The following is a 24,693-nucleotide window of genomic DNA, read 5'->3' on the forward strand; positions in this document are numbered from 1 at the left end:
TTCGTTCGTGGGCAGCAGACAGAGCATGTATTTACATATGTCCGATGGTACAGCATCCACAGAGATAATGATGGTCGCCGATTTATGGATCCTTATCTTGAAACGTGGTGTAGCCGTTTTCGAAGTGAAGCGATGGATTGCATTGTACCTGTTCATCGTTTATATGGACAAGTTGCTATTGTAAAACTGGGCACACAAAGAAATGCAAATGCCAGAACAGTAGTGCTTCCATTAGCAAAAAAGATGCTAGCATAAGCAACTATAACTTTTTACTCGCTTTTTTCTTGCCTACCGAAAACCTTCAATATTCTATGTTTCTGCTATTACCTTAGCATTTATAATAGTACCATGTGGTGTTGTATGCACGCGTCGATAATATCTTGGCGGTAGCATTTTGTTACCTAAGTTGCAAAAAAAAGGAAGAATTAGGGCTGAATTCGCAAACCAACATGTAAGCAGCAAAGCCAAAGCACTAGCTATAAGTATATACGCATCTTATAGGCTTACAGGACTTGCGAAGTTTAGCTAGTGACTTTAGAGAACGGTAGTCGCACGCTGTTAACAAGTTATAATTTGTATCTCATAGCATGGAGAAATTGACCAATTTACTGAGCAACGCGAACATTTTCTTATGTGGCAGGTTGGTATGCTGAATCGCACAGGCAATTAATACAAGGGACATTACGATATTTGGATGAAGAACAAAATCCAGCTTGCATATTTGCGACGCGAATTGCAGCTACCAAAACATTGGCTTGATTGGCAGAACACGGATCTGTTGGCCTCGACTGAAGAAAAGTTTGACATTTGCAAAATGAGCGACAAAAGCTTGGATACATATGGCATGCAGTGTTACAGACCATCAATTAAACAGGCCAACAAAGGAGATAGTGCAGCTGTGAGAGCAGCATATTTAGCATCTCGTCAAGGCACCCGGTATCCAATACTATCTGCACATACTAGAGAAGAGGTAGCTTTGACAGATATCTCAATTCTACAACAGTCAGTAACCGAACTCAACGAGGTAGACCGTTTTCGCCAAGTCATGGAACTCGACACATACCGATGGGTGCAATATTTTCTATAAGTACCCATAGTATCTGTGCACATATTTCAACAAATGGAGTCAGAACGCGGTGATAAATAGCTTGGAAGGTATAGCTCGCCCACGATCCCAAATACGTGATAACTCTGATCATACTGCTGAAGTCTTAGAACCTCGATTGAATCCACCAGCACCAATACTGCTATCCTCAATACAACGTAGTACATCCACATGACTGCAATCTAGATCTTCTGTCTACCAACCGCTTGCTCCATGGCCAATGCAACAGCAACAACAAGTCTACAGCCAATCTGATTTGTATTCCTTTGCACGTCTACTTATGTCAGGATTACTGCTACCGCCTACTACATCTGCACTACAATTACAACTGCCTCCGCCGCAATTATATCCAGCATTCCAAGTGCAGTAGCATATGCACCATAGTCCTACACCTCAGCAACAAGCAATCTAGCCACATCACCAACAGCATCATATACAGGAGATTCAACCTAGAGCACCATCATCATCACCATCAAGCATAAGCCATGCTGATTTCTTTAAAAGCCTACCACAAAAAAAAAAGTAAAAATATTCCCAGACTTGTCAAAGTGAGGGCTGCACTGATCCACAAAATTGCCCTAGCAGTCAAAACAGATCTCACACGAAAAAGAAAGAAATTGAGTTAGTTACCCAACCACAACTCTACTTTTCCCCATATATTTGTAATAGTTTTCATTACTTTTCTCGCATAAACAAACATATTATGAAATATACACATTGTACTTGCGTCTACATATTTTTTCCTTTCTTTACAATATGTTTGTTGTGACCGGTAGATGAAATTCCTCACTACAGATGTGGCCGCCAAGCCCATTTAATCAGTGTGAAACTTTGTATAATAAATGCTAGGCATGTACGCAAGCGGACTTTAGAAAGCTAAACCGATGGGCGGAGTATTAAAGGAGCATGAGCCATTTTGTATAAAGCTATCATTGGGACACTTTTTTGACACTTTATCAGGAGTTTTAATTTTAAGCCACAAAAATAATTTCTAACAAGGATACTCTACTTTTTATGTTTTGATCCTTTCTCTTTCACTTTTTCTGCTTCATTTAATATAAGTTACATATCATTTGCTCTACTTTTAGTGAAGTTACAGTATAGAGCCTTATAAGATATCAATAGATGAAACCTCTTTCAGCTGCCCAGCACCAGTCTGTTGTCCAAGGCCTGCAGAAGAAGCTATCTATACGTCAAATTGCTAAAGGAACAGGTATAGGCAAAAGCTCTATCCAACGAATTCGAAAAAACATCGTTACTGTACCAGGAACCACCAAGAATGGTAGACCTTCAAAGCTGGGACAGCATACAAGGAAACTTTTGGCTAGAGAGTCCAAGTCTGGTAATCTTAAGAATGCTCCCCAAGGCTCTAAATATACTCAACAGTACTATGGCACCACAGTAACTCCAGAAACAGTTCAAAATGTACTACGTAAAAGTGGCCTTAAGGAGGACATCCTGATATAATCTAAACATTAATATTTCAAATCTATCTTATTAAAAAAATAAAAGTTACATATTACACAAAAAAGGAAATATGTGTTCCTCTGCCAGATATTATATCCTCTTCTGCGCAGGTGTGTATAAATTGCTTACTACACAACACGTTTTTTCTTTTGTTTTTTTTTATTTCAGTAATTTAGCGATTTAAATTGAACATGGCAGCAACAACAACAAACAAGTATCCGCCACACCCTACAGATGAAGAGATCTGGGCAAAAGTACTCACTACGAGTCTATACGTGAGGCCTACCCCACTGGAATCAAGCACCTCACATTCAGCTACAAGACTCTGTATATAGAACCAAATGCGTGCATGGGTGAAATCGACGAAGCAATTGCAGAATTTCACCAGAAGAAACAGCACGCTATGGAGAAAACCAAGAAATAGTTTCTTTGTTATAATAGACTTTAGTTTGTCATATTTATGCCTTAAGTAAACGAGCGAAGCGAGTGAGTTCGGGTTTAGAAGGAAGTGTGGTTGGGGGGTACACCCCAACGGGAGGGCTCGCGGGGGAGAACGTCCCACAAAAGTTTTTTTTTTTTGATCCCAACGCAGTAATAGTCAAACGTTCTTGTACTTTTAACTCTCTGACATGTCAACACCCATTTGTAACTCTTGCGGTTTGCCGGGCCACCAACGCATAACTCATCGTGATTGCCTAAACAATCCTTCTAGATTGGCAATGCACCAAAACAATGAGAATGATGAGCGCGATTTCGACATTGTTCGCGAAGCGCCAGAAGCTGTGCCTATCTGTTCCAGTTGTGGGCAAGAGGGTCACTCACGAAGGTCACATCGTGATTGCCCTAATAATCCATCAAACAACGAGAATCTCACTACACCTACTGCTGCTCCAGTTCATGTATGCTCAAGCTGTGGACAAGAGGGTCATTTGAGATGCACGCACAGAAGCTGTCCTAATAATCCTACAAACCAGATCGAGCAAGAAAACGTTAGTTACTATTTAGATCTTCACAATGACACTGATGATTACTGATGACGCCGTTATAATTTAGCTTCATAGTATTGCCCGCGTTTCCACAAACTCCCATCCACTGCGCCATTTCATTGGTTCATGGATACTGAATGTAGTAACTGCCATGCTCGCCTTTGGATCCAAGAGCGTGTATCTCATAGCTCTCTCTGCACGCCACGTTTCAATCTTTACTGCCAACAAGGGTCGGTTGAGCTCCCACCCCTCAATCCAACACCTCCAGAGATTTCACAATTGCTACGTGATACTGATGCTGCTGCTGAGGATTTTCGTACCAACATCTGAGTATACAACAGTGTTCTAAGCTTCACATCTCTTGGTGTCAACGTTGATCAAACTGTTGCTAATTCGCGTGGTGGAGCGTACAATTTCCGAATTCATGGAAGTGTCTACCATCGCATAGGTTCATTGCTACCGGCTGAAAATAATAGACCCGCCTTTGCTCAAATTTACGTGCACGATCCATCTACTGAAATTACCAATCGACACGCCGTTTCCCCTGTACGCCTTAACGATTTCACTCTACGCCAATTACAGGCCGTAATGCATCGTATCAATCCTTTTGTCGAATCCTTCTGAGATATGGACGAAATTGCCTGCGACCAAGGGGTTGACAATGTTAGAATGCTCATCAGATCAGAGAATACTCCAGACCGTCGACGTTACAACGCACCAACTGCCAATGAAATTGGTATCCTTATCGTGGAAAACAATAACGAGGATGCTGGCCCACGCGATATTGTGTTGAGAACAAGATCCAATGAGTTGCAAAGAATTAGCGAAATGCATCGCTTCTATGATGCACTTCAATATGTTTTGCTTTTCCCTCAAGGTTTGTGCCTGCAATTATTAGCACTGTCTATTAGTATTTTGTTGTATTGAGATTACTTTAGGTGATGAAGGGTGAGTGATTAATGCAAACTCAAATAATCATGACATTACCATAATGGAGTGGTACAAATACCGCCTCATGGTTCGTGACGGTGCTGATGGTGATGCTGATGACAACGATTTACATCGATTCGGAAAGTTATTCCAACAATTCATCGTTGATATGTATGCGAAAATGGAATCCAACTGCTTGGGATTCATACGTCTGAACCAAGATCGATTGCGCTCCGATCTTTACCGCAATGTTGTAGACGCAATGAACGTGGGTGATAATGACTTGACCAGCGTTGGAAGACGTGTTATCTTGCCGTCATCATTTATCGGCTCTCCACGCCATATGCAGCAGCTGTACCAAGATGCCATGAGCATTGTGCGTCGCTTTGGCAAACCTGACCTTTTCGTTACTTTCACCTGCAATCCAAACTGGCCAGAAATTCAAGATTCCCTTTTACCGGGACAGCGTGCCCCTGATCGCCCTGATATCACTGCACGTGTTTTTAGACTGAAATTGAAGCAGCTGATGGAAGATCTCACGAAGAACATGGTCTTGGGCGATGTCGTTGCACACGTTCACACTGTCGAGTTTCAGAGACGTGGCCTCCCACATGCGCACATATTGCTTATCCTTTCGGACGAAGACACGCCACGCACAACTGCTCACTGTGATGATATCGTTTCGGCTGAGCTCCCCGATGCTGAGCGCTATCCAACTACACGTGCGACTGTTGAGCGGCATATGATGCACGGTCCATGTGGCATGTTAAATGCTCGATCCCCATGCATGGAAGACAGTAGATCTACAAAGCGATATCCTAAAGAGTTTCACGAGGACACGGCAATGAATGACGATGGCTATCCTGTGTACAGCCGACATAACAATGGAGACTATATTATGAAACCAGGAAATATCAGACTCGACAATCGCTGGGTGGTCCCTCACAACATCTACCTGTACGCCAAATATGATGCACATATTAATGTGGAAATTTGCACGTCTATTCATTCGATCAAATACGTCTACAAGTATGTCTATAAAGGTCATGATCGTGCATCTGCCGCAGTTGTACAACAACAAGTCAACAACGATCCTGCAAATGCAAATGGGAATGACGAACAACCGGTCGATAAAATCCGAACCTTTCTTGACGCACGCTACGTTTCTGCTTCGGAAGGATGTTGGCGACTGTTTTCGTTTTCCTTACACCATGAATATCCTGCACACCAGCGATTGGCGGTTCATTTGGAAAACGAGCAGACAGTGAATTTCGGAGACGATGAAACTCCTGCCGAAGTCGTTGGACAGGCACACGAAACCACGCTTACAGCATAGTTTCAATACAACCAAGAGTATGAGCATGCCCGCACGATTTTATACCCTGATTTTCCAGAACGACATCTCTTTGTTTCTGCTCAACGTCGATGGAAAATTCGTGAACATGGTTTCAATGGCACCATTGGTCGTATCTACGCAGTCTCTCCTCGCGAAGTAGAAAAGTACCATCTTCGACTTTTACTTTATCATGTCCCTGGTGCGACATCGTTTGTTGACATGCGCACAATCAACAAAGGTACTCCAGAACAGGAGATCCTGCCTACTTTCCAGGCCACTGCTGGACGCCTTAATCTTCTAACCGGCCAGCAAGAATGGAGTGATTGTATGGACCAAGCGATCACTTACCAGCAACCACATGCTTTACTATGGCTTTTTGCTATCCTTTTGGTGTTTTGCCATCCTGAAGATCCTTATGCTTTGTGGTTAGATCATCGTGATAGTATGGCGGAAGACTATCTTCACACTGCACGTCAGGACATGAACGATCAAAGTTTGCAATTCACAGATGTCATATATAACCGCGCTTTACTGCAAATCGAATCCGTCATGGTTCAGTTATCGAGATCACTGCGAGATTTTGATGGATTCGTTGTTCCAGAGCCTGATGATGAGGATGATGACGTCGGTGCTGGAAAGCCTTTGCTCATCCGCGAGCACCGTCGATTGACAGCACGTCTGGCTATATAGCCTCAGCGTCAGCTGCAATTCAATGAGGATCAGCAAACAGTTTTGATGCTGTGATTCGCTCTCTCGATGCTCCCCAAAACGAGCCCAAACTGCACTTTGTTGACGGCCCTGGAGAAACTGGAAAGACATATCTTTTCAATGCTATACTTGAAAATATCTGGCGCGCTGATGGTATCGCCCTTGCAGTGGCCACAAGTGGTACGGCAGCTCTTTTGTTGGATGGAGGACGTACGGCTCACTCAACCTTCAAGATTTCATTGGAGGTGAATCGAACGTCTATGTGTAGTTTTACACCTCGATCTGACACAGCAAGATTAATTAAAATGGCGCGTATCATTATCTGGGATGAAGCGTTCATGATAAGCCGCGACCTCATCCAAACTATGAACCGGAGCATACAAGATACCATGCGCACTGAGGATCCTGCCCTTGCTGATGTCCCTTTTGGCGGTAAAGTTGTTGTGTTTGGCAGTGATTTTCGTCAGGTATGACCTTAATTTAGCACTAAGGTTTGGGGTGGTCAGAGTTCACAATGGGAGCACATCGGCATACGGTTTAATATTGTCTTATGTCAGAATAGGTCCTTCCTGTAATTCCGAATGCTGAGTGCCCGCAAATTGTCGAGCAATGCTTGAACAGAGCTACTGCGATTTGGCGCCATGTTACAGTCCACCACTTACGCAATAATATGTGTGTTCAGCAAGCTGCTCATACAGCTGATGCTACAGAGCTACGCGAATTTGCCGAATACCTACTTCGAATTAGTGATGGTGCTGAGCCATTAGTTCCAAATACAGAAGATAGAGTCTTAATTCCTCGCCAAATGCTGATGCCGCGTTACAACACTAACGAGCTCATTGACGTTGTGTTCAGTGATCTGAACTCACCAAATGTGGACCGTGATTTTCTAACCAGTCGTGCAATTTTGACACCTAAAAACAAGGATGTTGCTGTTCTAAACGAGCGGGTTCTCGATCAGTTTCTAGGCGAATACCTTGAGGAGTTAAAAAGTGCTAACTCGGTCGACAATTCAGAGGACCAAATCACTTACCCTCCTGAACTCCTTAATTCTTTTGATCCATCCGACCTTCCACCACATTGCCTCAAGCTTAAAGTTGGCTGCCCAGTGATGTTGCTACGAAACTTGCATACTGGAAATGGTCTCTGCAATGGTACTCGATTGATTGTTCGCTCTGTCCGCCGATATGTCCTTGAAGCCGAGATTGCCACTGGACCACAAACTGGCACAATTGTTCTAATTCCACGCATCACCCTCACACCGCCGCAAGCCCATTGCCCAATACAATTCAAAAGAACGCAGTTCCCTGTTCGATTGGCATTCTCAATGACAATCAACAAAGCCCAAGGTCAAACTTTTGACAGCGTTGGTCTCTACCTACCAGAGCCGCCATTTACACATGGCCTCCTATACGTAGCAATGTCTCGGGTCCGTAGACCATCTGCCATCCACATTATAGTCGATCCAGAAAACTCTACTTCACCTGATCAACCTGGGCTCAACACAAGAAATGTCGTATATAATGAAGTTCTTCTATAACTCATATACGAGCATTTATGCTTTTCTCTCTCCATTACCATTTATATACTGTCCCTCTTTCCGTTGCTTCATATAGTTCTCTTTTCTATTTTTCCATTGACTTCACTCTACTCTACTTCATTTTTTTAATCCCATTTCAATACTTAGATTTCTCTTCTTTTACACTCATACCGAACATATATTATATACTTATACTTACAAGCAATTAGAGTTTAGCAATATGCAAAGCGAAGTTGTTTAGGCTTGAATACTTCAAGATCACTGATTCAGCCACGAATAAGCAACGAGAGGGGGGTTTGGGGTCAAGGGGGGAACCCCTTGCGACGCGTTCCTGTTGAATGGCACGGAGCGAAGCGGAGGGGCTCATTCAGCCGAGCGAAGCGAGGCAGGGACCGCTAGTCTTCTATTAAAAATCGATTAGCCCTTTCATTATTGTACAAAAAAGGAAATAGTTGTGGCTGGCATTGGTATCTATTGCCTAGCTTACTTTTTTTGTTATGCAGCAATTTGTTTCACCTACATGCTGTTGTTTTTGCATAATATGAGTTCTCAAGAGGTATCGCCCCAGAATCAGATAACTTATGAACACCAAATGTGTCGCTGGGAAGCTTCATTCAAATTCAAATGGAACCAAATTCAGTCGCAAAAATGACTTGCAAAATCCTAGCATTTTACTCATTTTTTTAATTTTAATTTTATTCACAAAAAGCAACGACTGGAAGTTCACACCTGTCGCTGCAGGTCGACTACTCACCAATGTGTTTCTTTCCATAGATGTCCCTTGAATGAGCACAATATTCGGCGCAGACTACTTAATTCTAAAAATGTATACACCTGAACTAGCTTATATTGTCTATTTTTTTTCTTATTCGTTATGAAATCCCTTTGAACGCAGGAACAGCAGGAAAACATTATGAATATCATTGTTGAGAATCCAGTGGAACAGCAAGGTACCACCACTGAAGGTATTATAGCTGCTATATACATAAGGCGTGAGAGAGGGAGAGAGAGAGCAATAGAGAGTGCATATTTCCTTGATAGGTGATCCATGTCATCGGTTAGGAAAAAGAAAGTTTATAAATGAGATTTCGAATAGTTACTGAGGATATTATTTTTGAGGATGAGAACACTACTGTTAGTGACTCAGCAACCAACGATGATGTGACAATAAGCACCAACAACACTACCAGCAATGATAGTACTGCTTCTGTACACAGTTGTTCTAGATGTGGATCACCAGATCATTCGCGTGCTTCTAACCGCAGCTGTCCTTTCCATCCCGGTAATGTTGAGTCCCAGCATGGCACTCAATTCCAAAAAGCCTGCACTATTCCTTTCGTACCTGAACATATTTTCGGTCCAAACATCTGCTATACGCCCGGAACTTCGTATCGTCGTCATATTTTCCCTCGAATGGACACCACCTGCTCTTTTTGTCATGCTCAAATGTGGATAGATGAGCGTATCAAATCCTCCTCTCTCTTGCGACCACGCTTTGGTATTTGCTGTACTCATGGAAAGATACGTCTCCCTCTTCCTCGCGCTCCTCCTGCACCACTTCGTGATCTTCTGATCAATCATGATCCAACGGACCGAGTAGCTGTGGATTTCCATACCAACATTAGGGCTTACAACAATTTGTTTGCCTTCGCCTCCATCCGTGCCAATTGGGATCGTGATCTGGCAAGTGGAAGAAATGGAGTTTCTACTTTCCGAATTAATGGCACTATGTACCACTGTCTTGGTTCGTTGCGTGCACCTGAAACCGCACAGGCTCAATTCGCGCAAATATACTTTGCAGATACACAGGAACAATTGGCGAGAAGAACGACGTTGCGTTCTGGATTAAATCCGGACACGATTGCAACTTTGCAACGTGTGATGCAGGAACACAATCCATTTGCATCAACTCTCATGACAGCAGCTGAAACACATGGCATCAACCCGTGGGATCTATCAGTGTTGTCATTCGTACAGCGAGCGATTTGGGAAGGCGATACGATCAACAAGCTTATCCCGAAGTAGCAGCAATGGTCGTTGAAAATTCAGTCGATGGTTCGGCAACACCGCATGATATCGTGATCCATGACCGCACTGAAGGACTACGCCAAATAAGCTCCCTTCACCCATCCTATATGCCGCTCCATTATGTGCTTATGTTTTCTTACGGTGACAATAGATGGTATCACGGAATGAGGTGTCGATCAGCAGATAACCAAACAGTTACTGTCACTTTGCTCGATTTCTGCGCATATATGCTGATGTTTCGTGGCGATGATCAAACGTTCCATCATCATTTCGGGCGTTTGTTTCAGCAGTTGGTCGTCGACAACTACGCCCGTATTGAGAGTGCCTGATTGTTTTTCATTTCGACACATCAACAAGATCTTCGTGCTGAATTGTATAGTGGTGTTGGTGACGCTGTGGATCCACGTCAAGTTGGTCGCTCCATCATTCTTCCTTCTTCATTTACGGGTGGACCACGCTATATGAAACAAATGCTTCAAGACGGCCTTGCCATTGTTCGTCAACGTGGAAATCCTACCCTCTTCATCACTTTCACCTGCAATCCGCAGTGGCCAGAAATCGTTGCTGAGCTGCTCCCTGGGCAAAAGGCTTTTGATCGACCGGACATTTGTTCTCGAGTTTTCAACATGAAGATCACCGAATTGCTACACCATATTGTGGACTCGAAGTGCTTTGGTCGGGTTGAAGGGTATTTGGCAACTGTGGAATTTCAAAAAAGAGGATTGCCGTATGTGCATATCCTACTTATTTTAAACAAGCAAGACCGACCCCACACGCCAACTGATTACAACAGATTTGTGTGTGCGGAATTCCCCGATCCGTTGACTCACCCTCAATTGTATGCAACGGTCACTTCCTGCATGATACATGGCCCTTGCGGAGATGTTGCACCAGATGCTGTTTGTATGAAAACAGTCGTTGTTCACAGCATTATCCCAAGCCATTTTCTCCAGAGACACGCGTGAATCATGATGGTTATCCTATGTATCGACGACGCCAAAATCAACGCCAGCATACTTTCCAACGAAGCCGATTCACCGCCACCAACCGACACGTTGTTCCCTACAACCCGTATCTTAGCCAAAAGTATGATGCTCATATTAACGTCGAAATCTGTACCTCTGCTCGAGCCATCAAATATTTGTGCAAGTACATCACTAAGGGATCCGACCGAGCGCAACTTGAAGCGAGAACGCGGACTGCTACCACTGACACAGCTGCCCAACCTGATGCCATTGATGAAGTAGTTGAGTATCAGAATGCACGATACATAGGACCATGTGAGGCAGTTTGGAGAACGTTGGAATTTAGAGTGCATATGCACCATCCAACCGTAGCACGCTTAGACATCCATCTGCCTGGCGAACAGCTGATGGTATTTTGGGGCGATATGACACCTCAGGAATTTGAGTTAGCTCGCAATGCTACAGCTACTGGGACCAGGCTACTCGGTTTCTTTGCTCTTTGTGCTCGGGATCCTGCTGCATGCCAGTGTTACCCCGAGAACCACCCATAACAGATAAACCAAACATACAAAAGAAACACACACCAAGCGGCAATCAGAATACAATACGTAACTACCGCAGCAACCGCAGCAACTCTACAACTCTCTTGCACCCCCAAATTATCAAAAGGAACAACTATAAATAGAACGAACCCTTTACCTTGTAAAGATTCGATGAACAGCTTGTTGAATAAGAGCATTACCGCAGCATCCGCAGTAACAACAACTACCGCAGCATTGGCGTTGCGCAGCAACCGCAGCAACCGCAGCATGAATTATCTTAGACATTATTAAATAACCAGAAAGATATAAATACCCCATCATTTTTATTTGAATAAAGACATTGAATTTCTACCTCCCACTTTTGACTTAACTTTTCAAGTGTTGTTTTCAATCACTCAAGACCTAAACACGGCTTGTTTTAACTTACATATTGTTTATTGCTCTTAACTGAAGCTAAATAAACTCTTCTATTAAGACCAGACGTAACATTCCTGCTCTTATTTCTCATTTACTTGGACAGACGTAACATTCCTGATCCTTATTCCTCATTAATTTTGGACAGACGTAACATCCCTGATCCTCATTTCTACTCACTGAGCTTAATCAAGACAACAGCTCACTACTATTTACAACCTTGGATACAACCCATACACATTTTTACCTTACTTTACACTCATATCACTTCACAACCCGTCTGTAATAAACGATATTATTACTGGTGCTCACTACAAAACATACACATAAACCGTTACGCAACTACCTGGAATACCCCAAATTCACCGTAACAGTATATTTAAAAACACCAGAAGGCGCGGCTGTCAACCAAAGACAATACCGCATTCCTTACGCTGACCAACACATTGTCGATGAAACAATACAAGGCTGGCTCGATGAAAAAATTATCAAAAGAGCGCCCACGAATTGTGCATGGAATTTCCCTCTATTGCTGGCTGACAAAAAAGACGAGCATGGCAATAAAACAGGCAAACGCGTCTGCCTTGACCCCCGTCACCTAAACAATATGCTGCCTGATGAGAAATTTCCTCTTCCTTTAATCAAAGAAGACATTTTCAACTCCCTGTCTGGTTCCGTTGTCTTTACCACATTGGACATTCGCCAAATGTTTCACCGCTTTCCGGTACATGAACCCGATCAGCACAAACTGACATTCACGCACAAAGGCATGCAATATTCTTTTCAAAAAGCACCGTTCGGTGTCAAACATCTTAGTGCGGTAGCACAGAAAACTATTGCCACACTCTTATATAATATGAAGCACGTCCAATTTTTTATTGACGATATCGTCATACATGGACCTGATCTTGCCACACACCAGCAAACGGTGATCGACGTAATTAAAAAACTTACAGAAGCAAAATTAATTCTAAGCAGCCACAAATGTTCATTTGCCCAAACAAGCGTCTACTTGCTAGGTTTCTGCATCTCTAGTAAAGGCGTATCTCTTGATACCCGCAAACTATCAAACATCAACAGCTGGCCTATACCCAAAACAGGTCATGAAGTACAAAAACTCTGTGGCCTCATCAACTTCTTCCGCGATCATCTCGTCCACGCAGGTACTCTTTTAGCACCGCTGGATGAACTACGCCATGTTGGCATCATTGGCGACCGCTGGACAGAACGACATACACGCCACTTCAATGCATGCAAAAAAGCCTTACTGCACAACGCTCTCTTACATTACCCTCAGCTCGATAAACCAATGAACTTGATCGTCGATGCTAGTGGCACGGGCATTGCAGCGGCATTGTTCCAAGAAATCGATGGCAAAAAACGCTATATTGGCTTCATGGCTCGCTCGCTCACCAAATCCGAAAGATCATACTCTACTAATCGTCGTGAGTTACTCAGCTGTATATATGGCATCCGCAAATTTTCCCAATTCTTATGGCACAATCCCTTTACACTATACGTCGATCACAAAGCTCTCACGTATATTCACACATAGAAGAATATTCATCATAACCCCATGCTAGTCTCCTGGCTCGATTTCCTTCTCGAATACAACATGCGCATAGTTCACGTGCCTGGCGAAGCCAACGTACTCGCTGATCTTCTTAGCCGCTTTTTTGAGGAACCAAAAGAGCTGGAGGGGGGTAAATCAGTATACCAAAAGTCAGCTCGCAAACCATCAGAACAATATAAAACCACTCTAAGCAAACCCAAATTCAACAATCCTGCCTACTCAACGAAAACAAAACGCATCATGCGCGTATCCCGCGAACAAATAGAAACAAATGAACTGACCATCCCACCAGAACAGGATCGTAAAGAAATATTGCAAAAAGCACATTTATTTGGACATCTAGGTGGTGAAAATATGGTAAAGAACATACAGCGTGATGGACTATTCTGGTCAAACATGCTACATGACGCAGTAGAATACGTAAAAACTTGTCCCGCTTGTCAAAAACATAACATCACAAAAAAAGGCTTCAATCCATTAAGACCTCTCTACGCTTACCTGCCTGGAGACCACTGGGTCATTGACCTTGGTCAACCCATGCACACTACTGACAGCCAAATGAATTACCTTTTGGTAATGGTCGATGTATGCTCCAGGTACTGCCACTTGGTATGCCTTCCCAACAAACAATCAAACACCATAGTAAAAGCCCTGATCGATACTTTCAAAGTATTCGGTGTACCTCGCGTACTAGGCAGTGACAACGGAGGTGAATTCAAAAACCTTCCGATGGAAGAACTCGCAAAAAACCTTGGCTTCGATCATCGTCTCACCACACTGTATCATCCTCGTGGTAATGACTTAGCCGAACGCTATGTACAAGTCGCAATGAACAACATACGCAAAATGGTAGAAGGAACAGGCAAAGACTGGGACTACTATGTTCCATGCACTCAACTCACTATAAATAACAAAGTGTCAAAACGGTTAAACTCCACACCATTCTCGCTCATGTTTGCTCGTCAAATGAACGCATTCAAAGACTACCGAAATGAAACACCTCAACCATTGACAGAAGAAGACATGCTCAAAAGAATAAAGCATATGACGGAAGTGGTTTTCCCAGCCATTAACGAAAAAAGCAAAGAAGCAGGAGAAAAGCAAAAAGAAAACTTTGACAAAACGCATCGCATAGTCGAATTTCCCAAGGGTAGTCACGTCATGGTACGAATCCCGACACGCACTGCTAAACTATCGCCTGCATATCGTGGCCCTTACACTGTAGTACGCAAAACAAAAGGTGGCTCCTACATCCTCTTGGATGAAACAGGAACGCTTGAAGACAGAAACTACCCACCATCCGATCTAAAACTCATATCACAAGACGAAGTCATCCCTGAAGATGAACTAAAAGAAGTACTAGCAGTAATCAAACATAAAGGCACACCCGGCAACAGAGAATACCTTGTTCGCTGGAAAAACTATGATGAAACCCATGATGAATGGCTAACCCCCGATAAATTCACTACTCCAAAGCCAATCGAAACATATTGGAAAAGACTTGGTCCCAAAGAAAAAGACGATCACCAGTTAAAATCACAGAATACAAAAACAGGAAATCGATCTAACGGAACAGGCAACACCAACTCTGCATATCGCACCAGATCCACTGGTTCAGTCCCTGACACTACCTCCGCTTATTTAAGACAGCGTAAGAAAAGATCCACTCCCACCACCAACCCTGAACAACACCGTCGAAGCAAAAAACAGCGCGCTCAATGAATACTGCTTCAACCGGTAGTTCCTACCTGGAGGGGGGTGATGTCGTATTCTAAGCACTGCTATAACGATCCTCTCATATACATTGTTACACCAATTTCATGGATCAAGACTCACACGCATAATATTCTCCATATTGCCCGACATCGTAAAATAACCATTTATTCTCCTTAACAAAGTTAACCTATGGGAAAACGTCTAGTAATCACCATCACGTAATCCTTTCAAACAGTATAAATAGTGGTATCAAAAGTCATTAGTAACATCCCTAAATGGAAAAATTGACCCTGAATAAAGACCCTACCAAGATTCTCAAGTGCTTCTACAGTCTCCTAATATCTCACCTAACACTTTTCATACCACAGAGTATTCGTAGTTGCTGTCGTCGCTTTCGGTTTCAGATTCTTCTTCTATGTCGGATTCGTCGGATTCTTCGTATAATGTTATACGCGGTTCTTGGTAACGTTCTGTCTTCTTGTTGGGTATTTCTCGAACGTATGTAAGTGGTACACAGGATTGTTGTCCCTTATAGTTGACGGTGATGGTTGCATCCTCAAAATTTATCTTTGCTTTTACAAGATCCAAGAAGTTTGTTCCAATAATGAGTGATACTAGGCAATTACCTAATACTTCGACTGTAATAGGCACTTCAAGGAAATTGCCAACTTGAATTTTGAAGTCTCGAATTACTCCTTGGGAGGCTTGAAACTTCCCGTTGCCCAAAGTAAACACTGTGTTTAATGGTCCATCAATCTTTAGACTTAATGTGTCCGCAAGCATTCTTGATATGCAGGTTTTGGCTGCTCCTGTATCAATAAGTGTTTCAACTGGATGTCCTTTCAGATGAAAATTTGCGTATGCTGCAGTTGAGTCTAGATTTGGCTTCAGTTCCAATATGTTTAGAGATTTATCTTTTCTTCTGCGTACAGCAGTGAAGCTATGTAGGTCTCGTCTAAATTTAGGACAAGCCTTGATAAGTTCTCCGATCTTTATTTGGGCTGTTATGTTGGATACATCTTCTACAATATCGTAGTTGATAATTGGTTTCGTTCTATGCGCGCGTCGTGGCTTTGGTTTTCTTGCTTCGTCGATGTTGTTCTTCCGTATAGGTTCCTTTCCGTTGTTCGGGGATCTGTCTATTTCCATCGATCGTTCAACTGGTCGATCCGTCATCGTTTGGTCATTCCTAGTAGTATCCATTGGTGTAGCCATCTCTCTTGGTATAGCCTGTGGTTGGTTCGTCGGCTCATTGGTTCTTGAAGATGATGGCCGTTTGTTGATTTCTTGTTCCTGGAATTGTACTCGTCGTTGTCGTTTCTTTGCTGGATCGGGTTTGTCTGCGTGTACAATTTTGTTGACTTTTGATCCTGATCTCAGGCTCATACTTCGTCGTTTTTCAGTGTTTTCTAAGCTCAAGGGTCGCTTTTGTACAGTGTATAAGTCTTGAGCATTGTTATATTCTCGATGTTGCAGGTCGGATTTGCTTTTGCTTTTGGGTGTTCTTCTGTTCCTTGCGGGTTTGTTATAGTTGGTGGGGGCGTTCAGTTGACCGCGTCTCTCATGAGCAACTGGCCCTAGTAGTTTTTTGGCTTGTTGTATCCTTGAGGTTCTTCGTAATACTGGTCGTCGTAGTATTCTTCTTCTGAATGCCAATAATCGTCAACATCGTCGTAGTAGTCCTCTTGGTATCGATCTTCCAAATGTGCGAAATTGCTGTACACATTGGGTCTGCTATTACTGTTCGGTCGATCTTCTTTTGGTGTTCTCATGGCAGGTTCCTCGTTCTGGTTGGGTCTTCCGTTCGACTGCCTTTGATCGTGGTTCTTTTGTTGTTGTGGACGTCCGTTGTTATGGCTTTGCTGCTGTTGATATGGTCGCTGGTTGTTGTTGTAGTAAGGTCGGCGGTCTTGATATGGGCGTTGTTTTTCATTCCCATTTTGTTGGTCATTGTAGTTTTGTCGTCGACCTGGTTGGTAAGGGTATCGTCTTTCTTGACTTCGAGGTGGATAGCTCGGTCGTCGTCCATCGTAGTTGGCATTGTTTTGCTGAAACCCGTTGTTTCTTTGTTGTGATCTGATAGCAATTCGTGCTGCTGTTGCAGGGGAGTATCCTGCCTCAACCAGTTGTTCGATCTTTTCATCCAAGATTTGATCTTCTTCCGTGTCTAGTTGGTTGTGGGGTTCACCCATTACGGCGAGCGTCTGGCCGTCTCTTCGTCTTTGGTTTACTCTGCGAATGCTTCCGTTGTCTCTTTCAGCATTCCAGTATCCTTCAGCGTATTGAAGTACCAATTCGTGCGTCAATGCGCGGCTTCTAATGCAATGTTTTCTGATTTCGGGTAGTAATCCAGCTTTGAATCGAGATTGTACTTGGCTTGCTTCCGTGATGCCTGCTTCATGAGCTGCTTCACGTAGTCTTCCGAGGAAAGATCTGGGGCTTTCATCGATCTTCTGCATTATGGTGTAGAAGTGTTCACGGAATCGTTGGATGTCATATTCAGCTACGTAGTTGTCTTCGAGCAAATCTAATGCTGCTGTAACTGTGACGGGGGAGTTGTTCTCATCTCTTTCTTCCTGTAATTCAGGCAAGACTTGAGTTTGGTAATAGGTTTAAGCCGGTCCTTGCAATACTCCTTGTAAAATTTCTAGTCGTCTTGTCTCCGATTGAGCGCCTGTGACGAGTATGTAAGAAGTGAACGCATGGCGAAATGTGCGGAAACTCTCATGCTCGAATCCACTGTAGGTCAGCCAATGAGGGGGCATGGAAGTGCGTGTGCTGTCGTCCAACAGAGTAAGTTCGTCTCGCACGTTGTTTGTTTGGAAAGCTCCTGGCATGTATTTTTGCATCTTGACTTGTCTTCTTGTCCTTGTTAGATATCCGAGCGGGCAGGTAGTTCTTGTCCTTGTGATTGTTTCGTGGGAATGCCTTGAAGTAGGATGTTCTTGAGATCGTTATCCTTGGTAATTGTCTTGTTTTGTGCTTGTTATCCCTCTAGTGAGCACCAGATGTGTTACGGTGAATTTGGGGTATTCCAGGTAGTTGCGTAACGGTTTATGTGTATGTTTTGTAGTGAGCACCAGTAATAATATCGTTTATTACAGACGGGTTGTGAAGTGATATGAGTGTAAAGTAAGGTAAAAATGTGTATGGGTTGTATCCAAGGTTGTAAATAGTAGTGAGCTGTTGTCTTGATTAAGCTCAGTGAGTAGAAATGAGGATCAGGGATGTTACGTCTGTCCAAAATTAATGAGGAATAAGGATCAGGAATGTTACGTCTGTCCAAGTAAATGAGAAATAAGAGCAGGAATGTTACGTCTGGTCTTAATAGAAGAGTTTATTTAGCTTCAGTTAAGAGCAATAAACAATATGTAAGTTAAAACAAGCCGTGTTTAGGTCTTGAGTGATTGAAAACAACACTTGAAAAGTTAAGTCAAAAGTGGGAGGTAGAAATTCAATGTCTTTATTCAAATAAAAATGATGGGGTATTTATATCTTTCTGGTTATTTAATAATGTCTAAGATAATTCATGCTGCGGTTGCTGCGGTTGCTGCGCAACGCCAATGCTGCGGTAGTTGTTGTTACTGCGGATGCTGCGGTAATGCTCTTATTCAACAAGCTGTTCATCGAATCTTTACAAGGTAAAGGGTTCGTTCTATTTATAGTTGTTCCTTTTGATAATTTGGGGGTGCAAGAGAGTTGTAGAGTTGCTGCGGTTGCTGCGGTAGTTACGTATTGTATTCTGATTGCCGCTTGGTGTGTGTTTCTTTTGTATGTTTGGTTTATCTGTTATGGGTGGTTCTCAGGGTAACACACCTCCTCGGGCCCGGAAAAAGATGGTCCCACATCGTTTAAATTGTTGTATAATGGATCGTAAAGTCGCTCTGTATGTGCGTCGGCGCTCCATCCGTTCGTATTTTTGTTGTAATTCTTTTGTAATGTTCCTTGGATCGTAAAGTCACGCTGTGTATATGTTGGTGCTCCATCCTTTTACTTGAATTGTCTCTTGGTGTCATTGGAATAGTTGTTGTGTGTTTGTATATGTGTATGACTAGTTTTCCCTTTTAATGCTGTAACCAATTTGAATATTTATTTGTGTATAAGATGTATATGTGTGTATGAGTGTGGTACAGTTGATAGATAGATATGTGATATGTAATAAGAATGTTTTGTGGGAGTTTTTTGTGTTATATGATTTTTTTTTTTTTTTACATTTTTGTTTTTGTTTTTTTTTTTTTTTTGGGTTACAGCAAGGTTACTATTCCAGAGTCGTCTATTCAGACCCTTCTTGGCGATTGCCAAACATGAGGTGGCAACAATCTCGGCAGTATGTATTTGTGGGTATCCAAGTGAATGTATTTTGTAGGATAATATTCAGGACGATAGATCTCACTTGATCCTCTGTAAAATATGCCTGAGGCCGGACGCGGCACCTCGCTACAAGCCTATTTGTACGACCCACCAGTAGCATCAATCTTTCGTTGACATACTCTCTCATAGCCAAGAGCGTATTGGCTTCTGCAAGATGGCTTGTAAGCTCAGTATGAACGTGTGAGCTCTCTTGTACAAGGTTCGAGATCCTTTCGAACGCGCTTTCCATTGGTTGTGGTGTTGGTGTTGGTGTTGGTAATGTAGACGTAGCCGATCGCTCGTCAATGTCCATGGGGTCAGTTCCATGGCTACTTATGCTCGGGTTTGGGCCCCATCCGCCTTCATTTATGTTTGGGATATACGTGGGCGGTGATCCCCATCCGTCCAGGTTGTGAAGGTCCGTTGTGGTTTCGTGTGCCCATGGGGCAGCAATGTTGATTCCCGTGTTGCTCTGGATAATGTTGTTGTTGTTCATATTCGCAATATGGTAGTAGTTATTTTCTCTCCTTTTCCTTTTCTTTGTCTTCTCTTTTATATGTTTTTTTTTCTTTTACAGTCTTTTCTCTATGTATTTTATAATATGTTCTTCTCGAAGTGTATAATTTTTTTTTTTATGCATTTGCACGTTTATATTTCAGAGTTATTGGTTTATGAACGTCCTCTGGTAGGTCGATAGCTACTATCTCTTTTCTTCTTTTTCTTTGTTTTTCTCCGATTTCCTGCATTTTTAGTCCTTCTCGATTTTCCTTGCTGCGGCATCGTCTGTGTTGTTTCGTCTTGGTCTGATTCTGATACATCTTCTTGTGGTGGTACTGCATCGACCTCGTCAGTAATGAGGTGCAGCGATGCCTGAGATATTGGGGCTCGGTACTCGGTATCAGGTAAGGTATAAGAGCGCAATCGGTTTCCATGGTAGGGGTTCGGTAAGAATCTTCCTTGCATCGTTTTTAATCGATAGGTACCGCGTTTGTTGACCTTGTGAATCAAGAATGGTCCTTCCCATAGATCTTCTAGGCGTCCTGCCCAATTTCCTTCCAAGTAATTTTGATATACTTGAACAGTATCTCCAATTTGGAAAGGGCGTTTCAGTTCCTTGCCTTACTGTAGTAATTTCTTATCGATTCTCCGTTTCTGTGCCGCTTGTGCACTTTTGATTGTATCAATCGCTTCTTCTCTTATTGTATTGAGTCTTGTGATATGTTCCTCAAATAAGTCGAGTATGATCGTATCTTCGTCGCGCTCATCATCCTCTTCCAGGAGATCTGCAATGTTTGTTTGTGGTTGCACGTGTCGGTCGAAAGGTGTATGTGGTTCTCGTCCGTAGATCAAGTAAAATGGAGATCTCTTCGTCGTTTCTTGTCGAATGCTGCGGTATGCGAATAGTAGTGCAGGTAGGTACATTGGCCAGTTCTTCTTTTCTTCTTTATTGAGTCTTTTCAACATGACTCCGACCGTTCGATTAAATCGTTCGACTAGTCCATTCGCTTGTGGATGATATGGTGATGTGAGTCGATGTTCGATGCCGTATTGCTTGCAGACGGCATTTACAAGGTTGTTTTAGATAGGTAAGCCGTTGTCTGAGCACAAAACACGTGGGCAGCCATGTATAGTAATGACATATTCGTAAACAAACTGAGAAACTTCTGCTGCATTTGCCACTTGTAAGGCACGTGCTTCGACATATTTGCTGAAAGAACAAATAGCTACAATGATATAGCGATGTAGGCTCTGGGCTGTTGGTAGATGTTTGATATCGATATGCACGTTCTCAAACGGAATGTTCGAAACCGGAATCGGGTATAGTGTTTCTTGGTTGTTGGGTTTCTTGTGTTGGTGACACCGGTCGCATTGTGCGATGAATTGTTTTACGTCTTGCGCCATTCCTCGCCAGTAGTATTTTGTTTTTAGCTTGAATAGTGTATTTTGGAATGCAAAATGTCCCCCAAGAGGATGTTTGTGTACCATCCAGATTGCATCTTTGATCTCGCTCCTCTGTAGGATCATTTTTGGCGTGGATCCTTTGCGGTAGAGTTTTCCATTTATAACGATATAGTGTTCGTTTTGAGTGCGAATTGTTTTCCGTAGTTCCTTGCTACTAGTTGGTGGGTATTCGAGTGTTTCAAGATAATACTTGAGTCCGTTGTATATGTTGTTATCCATTGTGATTTTGGTTGTGACACAGTAGATGTAGTTGTATGTCGTCGAGTAATTTGAGAATGTTTCAAAATAAGCTTTGTGCGGGGTGATGTTGTAATAGTGTTGTGATCGACGTTGGTATGTTGCTATCAGTGTTGTTTCGTGATGTGTTGATAATCAGTTTGTGATCGGCGTCCGGTTGGCTTTGTGGTACGTTGATTGATTGTGTTCAGTGTTTCAAGTGTTATGCAGTTGTTGTGGTCTGGAATCTTTAGATTTTTCGCGGCGTTTGGAATGTCCTGTGTTGGTGACTTCGGTTATTTTTGGTGTATTCTCGTCTTGCTGTATTGTTCGTCAGTCGTCGTCTTTTCTTCTTGTTTTTTCTCCAGTTCAACGTCTTCGAAATTTCCGCATTTGAATCGTAGGCAACGGTCGAATTTGCTGTTCGTGGTTTCTCCAAATCCTGGTAGTCTGCTGAGGAAGTCAACGTTTCGGTTTTGGTGGGCGCTCTTGTAATGTACGTCGAATTCGTATTCACTCAGTGTCTCAATCCACCTGGCCATTATGCCTGTTGGTTCTTTCTGGTTTAATATTCCACGTAGTGCGCTGTGGTCACAATATACGTCGAATTTGTTCAGCAAGAATGGTTTTAAGAGTCTTGCACTCCAGACAAGACATGCCGTCTCTAATCGGGAACTGCTATAGTTCTTTTCTCCTTTTGTGGTGACGCGTGAGTGGTAAGATATTACTCTCTCTTTTCCTTGGTCGTCCTTTTGCATTAATGCTGCTCCAAATGCTTCTTTTGATGCATCTACTCTCAGTATGAAAGGTTTATGGAAATCCGGTCGTGCTAGGATGGGTGGAGAAATAAGAGTTTCTTTCAGTTTATTAAAAGCTTTGGTTTCCTCTTCTCCCCATGGCTTGGCATCTTGCTTGGTCTGGTTATATAGTACTCGTGCTATCGCACTGAACCGCGGTATCCAGTTTCGGTACCATGACATACAGCCTAAAAAGGACTTCAGCTGTGTCACAGTTTTCGGTATTGGTAATTCTCGAATTTTCTTGGTGCGTGCTTCATCTACGCAAATTCCTTCTCCAGTGATGATGTGTCCAAGGAATGAAATATCAGTTTTGAAAAACCAACATTTTTTAACTCCAAGTTTTAGTCCAGCATTTCGTAAACATTCAAATACTCGGCGAAGGTGTTCAAGATGGTCCTCAGTTGTTTTTGAATGCACGTTCAAGTCATCCAGGTATCGACAAAGTATGTCTTCTTCTTTTTGGAATGTTAGTCGTACTAGGGTTACGAAAACAGATGGTGCGGCGTGGTATCCTTGTGGTAGTCGGTTGAACTCATATGCTCCAAATTTTGTAGAGAAAGCCGTTAGCGGTTTGCTTTGTTCGGCGAGTTTTACTTGGAAGTATCCATCCTTTAAGTCAAGGCTTGAAAAAATCCGGGATTGTCCTACAGCTTGTATTTCCTGCCAAAAGTTGTCTACGTATGTCGCCGGTCGTATGGATGATTTATTCAACCCTCGCATGTCGGCAATGAATCTGTATGACTTGTTGTCCTTTTTCTTGATGAGCATGACTGGTGCGGCCCAAGGTGAGTTGGATGGTCGTATTATTCCGAGGCGGCAGTATCGATCGAGTTCCTTTTTCAGTGCAGCAGCTTCTACAGGTGCTAATCTGTAGGGTTTGGAGGCTACTGGTATCGCGTCCTTCTTTAGAGTGATTTTATGTTCCAATAGGTCGGTACATCCAAGATCGTCGTCTGTCCAGGCAAAGCAGTCTTGATATTGTCGTACGAGTTCGAGAAAGGCTTTTCGTAGCTTGCCATCGTGGTCATCAGGGATGTCAGGTATGTTGAGTAACTTTAATTGTTCTTCGTTAACGGGGTCGGTGTTGGAATATCTTTGTTGGATTCGGTTCGGTTCACCATTGGTGTTTCTATTCCGGGGTCTGCATTGTCTTGTATTTCATGAAAGGTGCCAATAAAGCTCGGTGGTGAAATAATCAATTGTGAAGGCAGATTATTTTTGATCGTGATGGTGAAGGTTGTGGCTCCTTGTTCTATGTCTGGGCAGAAGTATTCATGTCTTGTTTCTGCAGGGTGGACTCCTTGTTCTGGTACAAAATATAGTGGTTTCGTTGTGGGTCTGAGAAATCTACCGTGCACTTGAGTGGTAAAATCGGCGGGTATAGTAATGTTCTCTTTCGACCAAACTTCTATGGTGTTATTCGGCTCGATGTTCCTGGTCTCCAGTAGTGTAGGTGATTGTGCACCGTGATCCAAGAAGAATAACTCTTCCTCGTATCGGGTTCCTTGTCGTTGTAGTGTTGGATACGGATATTGCAGGTTGATATCGTAACCATATATCTCTTCATTGTTCAAGTCTTCAGAGTATACGCTATCGGAGTCATCGTCTCGTATATAATGTTGCTCCATGTAGTCTCCTAGTAAGAATCCACTTGGGATATCTACTTCGCAGAATGAAAAGTTTTCCAGGGTGATCGTGCAGTCTGTGGTTCCGGCTCGTATGCTAGGATAATTGGTTGCTTCAATGGGTGCAGTCGCTGATATTTGCGGATAGAAGTTTACATCTGCAAGATTGTGCGAGGTAATTTCCCATAGAAATATGCTTTTCCCTTTGGTGGTATTGTGAATCCCTCGGCTGTTTCGACTTCAAAACAGGGTGATCCATCGGCAGCTGTCCATTCCTTGACATTTGGTTTGTAACGTTGGCGGTCATCGTTTAGAAAGAATTCTGCATGTTTTGTTTGTTCGATCTCCTCTTCTCCCGAGGATTCTTCATCATCACTTTCTTCTGATGAGGTTGATTCGTCGTTTCACTACTGGAGTATTCGTAATTGCT

The 24,693-nt window shown here is 42.9% G+C and overlaps 1 protein-coding gene across 1 annotated transcript; it reads right to left on the reverse strand.

Annotated features, from left to right (window-relative positions):
• Positions 1–19,548: 19,548 nt before the first annotated feature.
• Positions 19,549–20,307, reverse strand: BDB00DRAFT_839917 (uncharacterized protein; the record flags this gene model as incomplete). Its single annotated transcript, XM_053124737.1, has 1 exon — positions 19,549–20,307. A coding segment is annotated over exon 1 (569 nt), but the record flags the coding sequence as incomplete, so codon positions are not given.
• Between the last annotated feature and the right edge of the window lie 4,386 nt (positions 20,308–24,693).

The sequence above is a fragment of the Zychaea mexicana genome (assembly GCF_025766255.1).
Source record: "Zychaea mexicana strain RSA 1403 chromosome Unknown BDB00scaffold_77, whole genome shotgun sequence".
Lineage (NCBI taxonomy): Eukaryota > Fungi > Mucoromycota > Mucoromycetes > Mucorales > Lichtheimiaceae > Zychaea > Zychaea mexicana.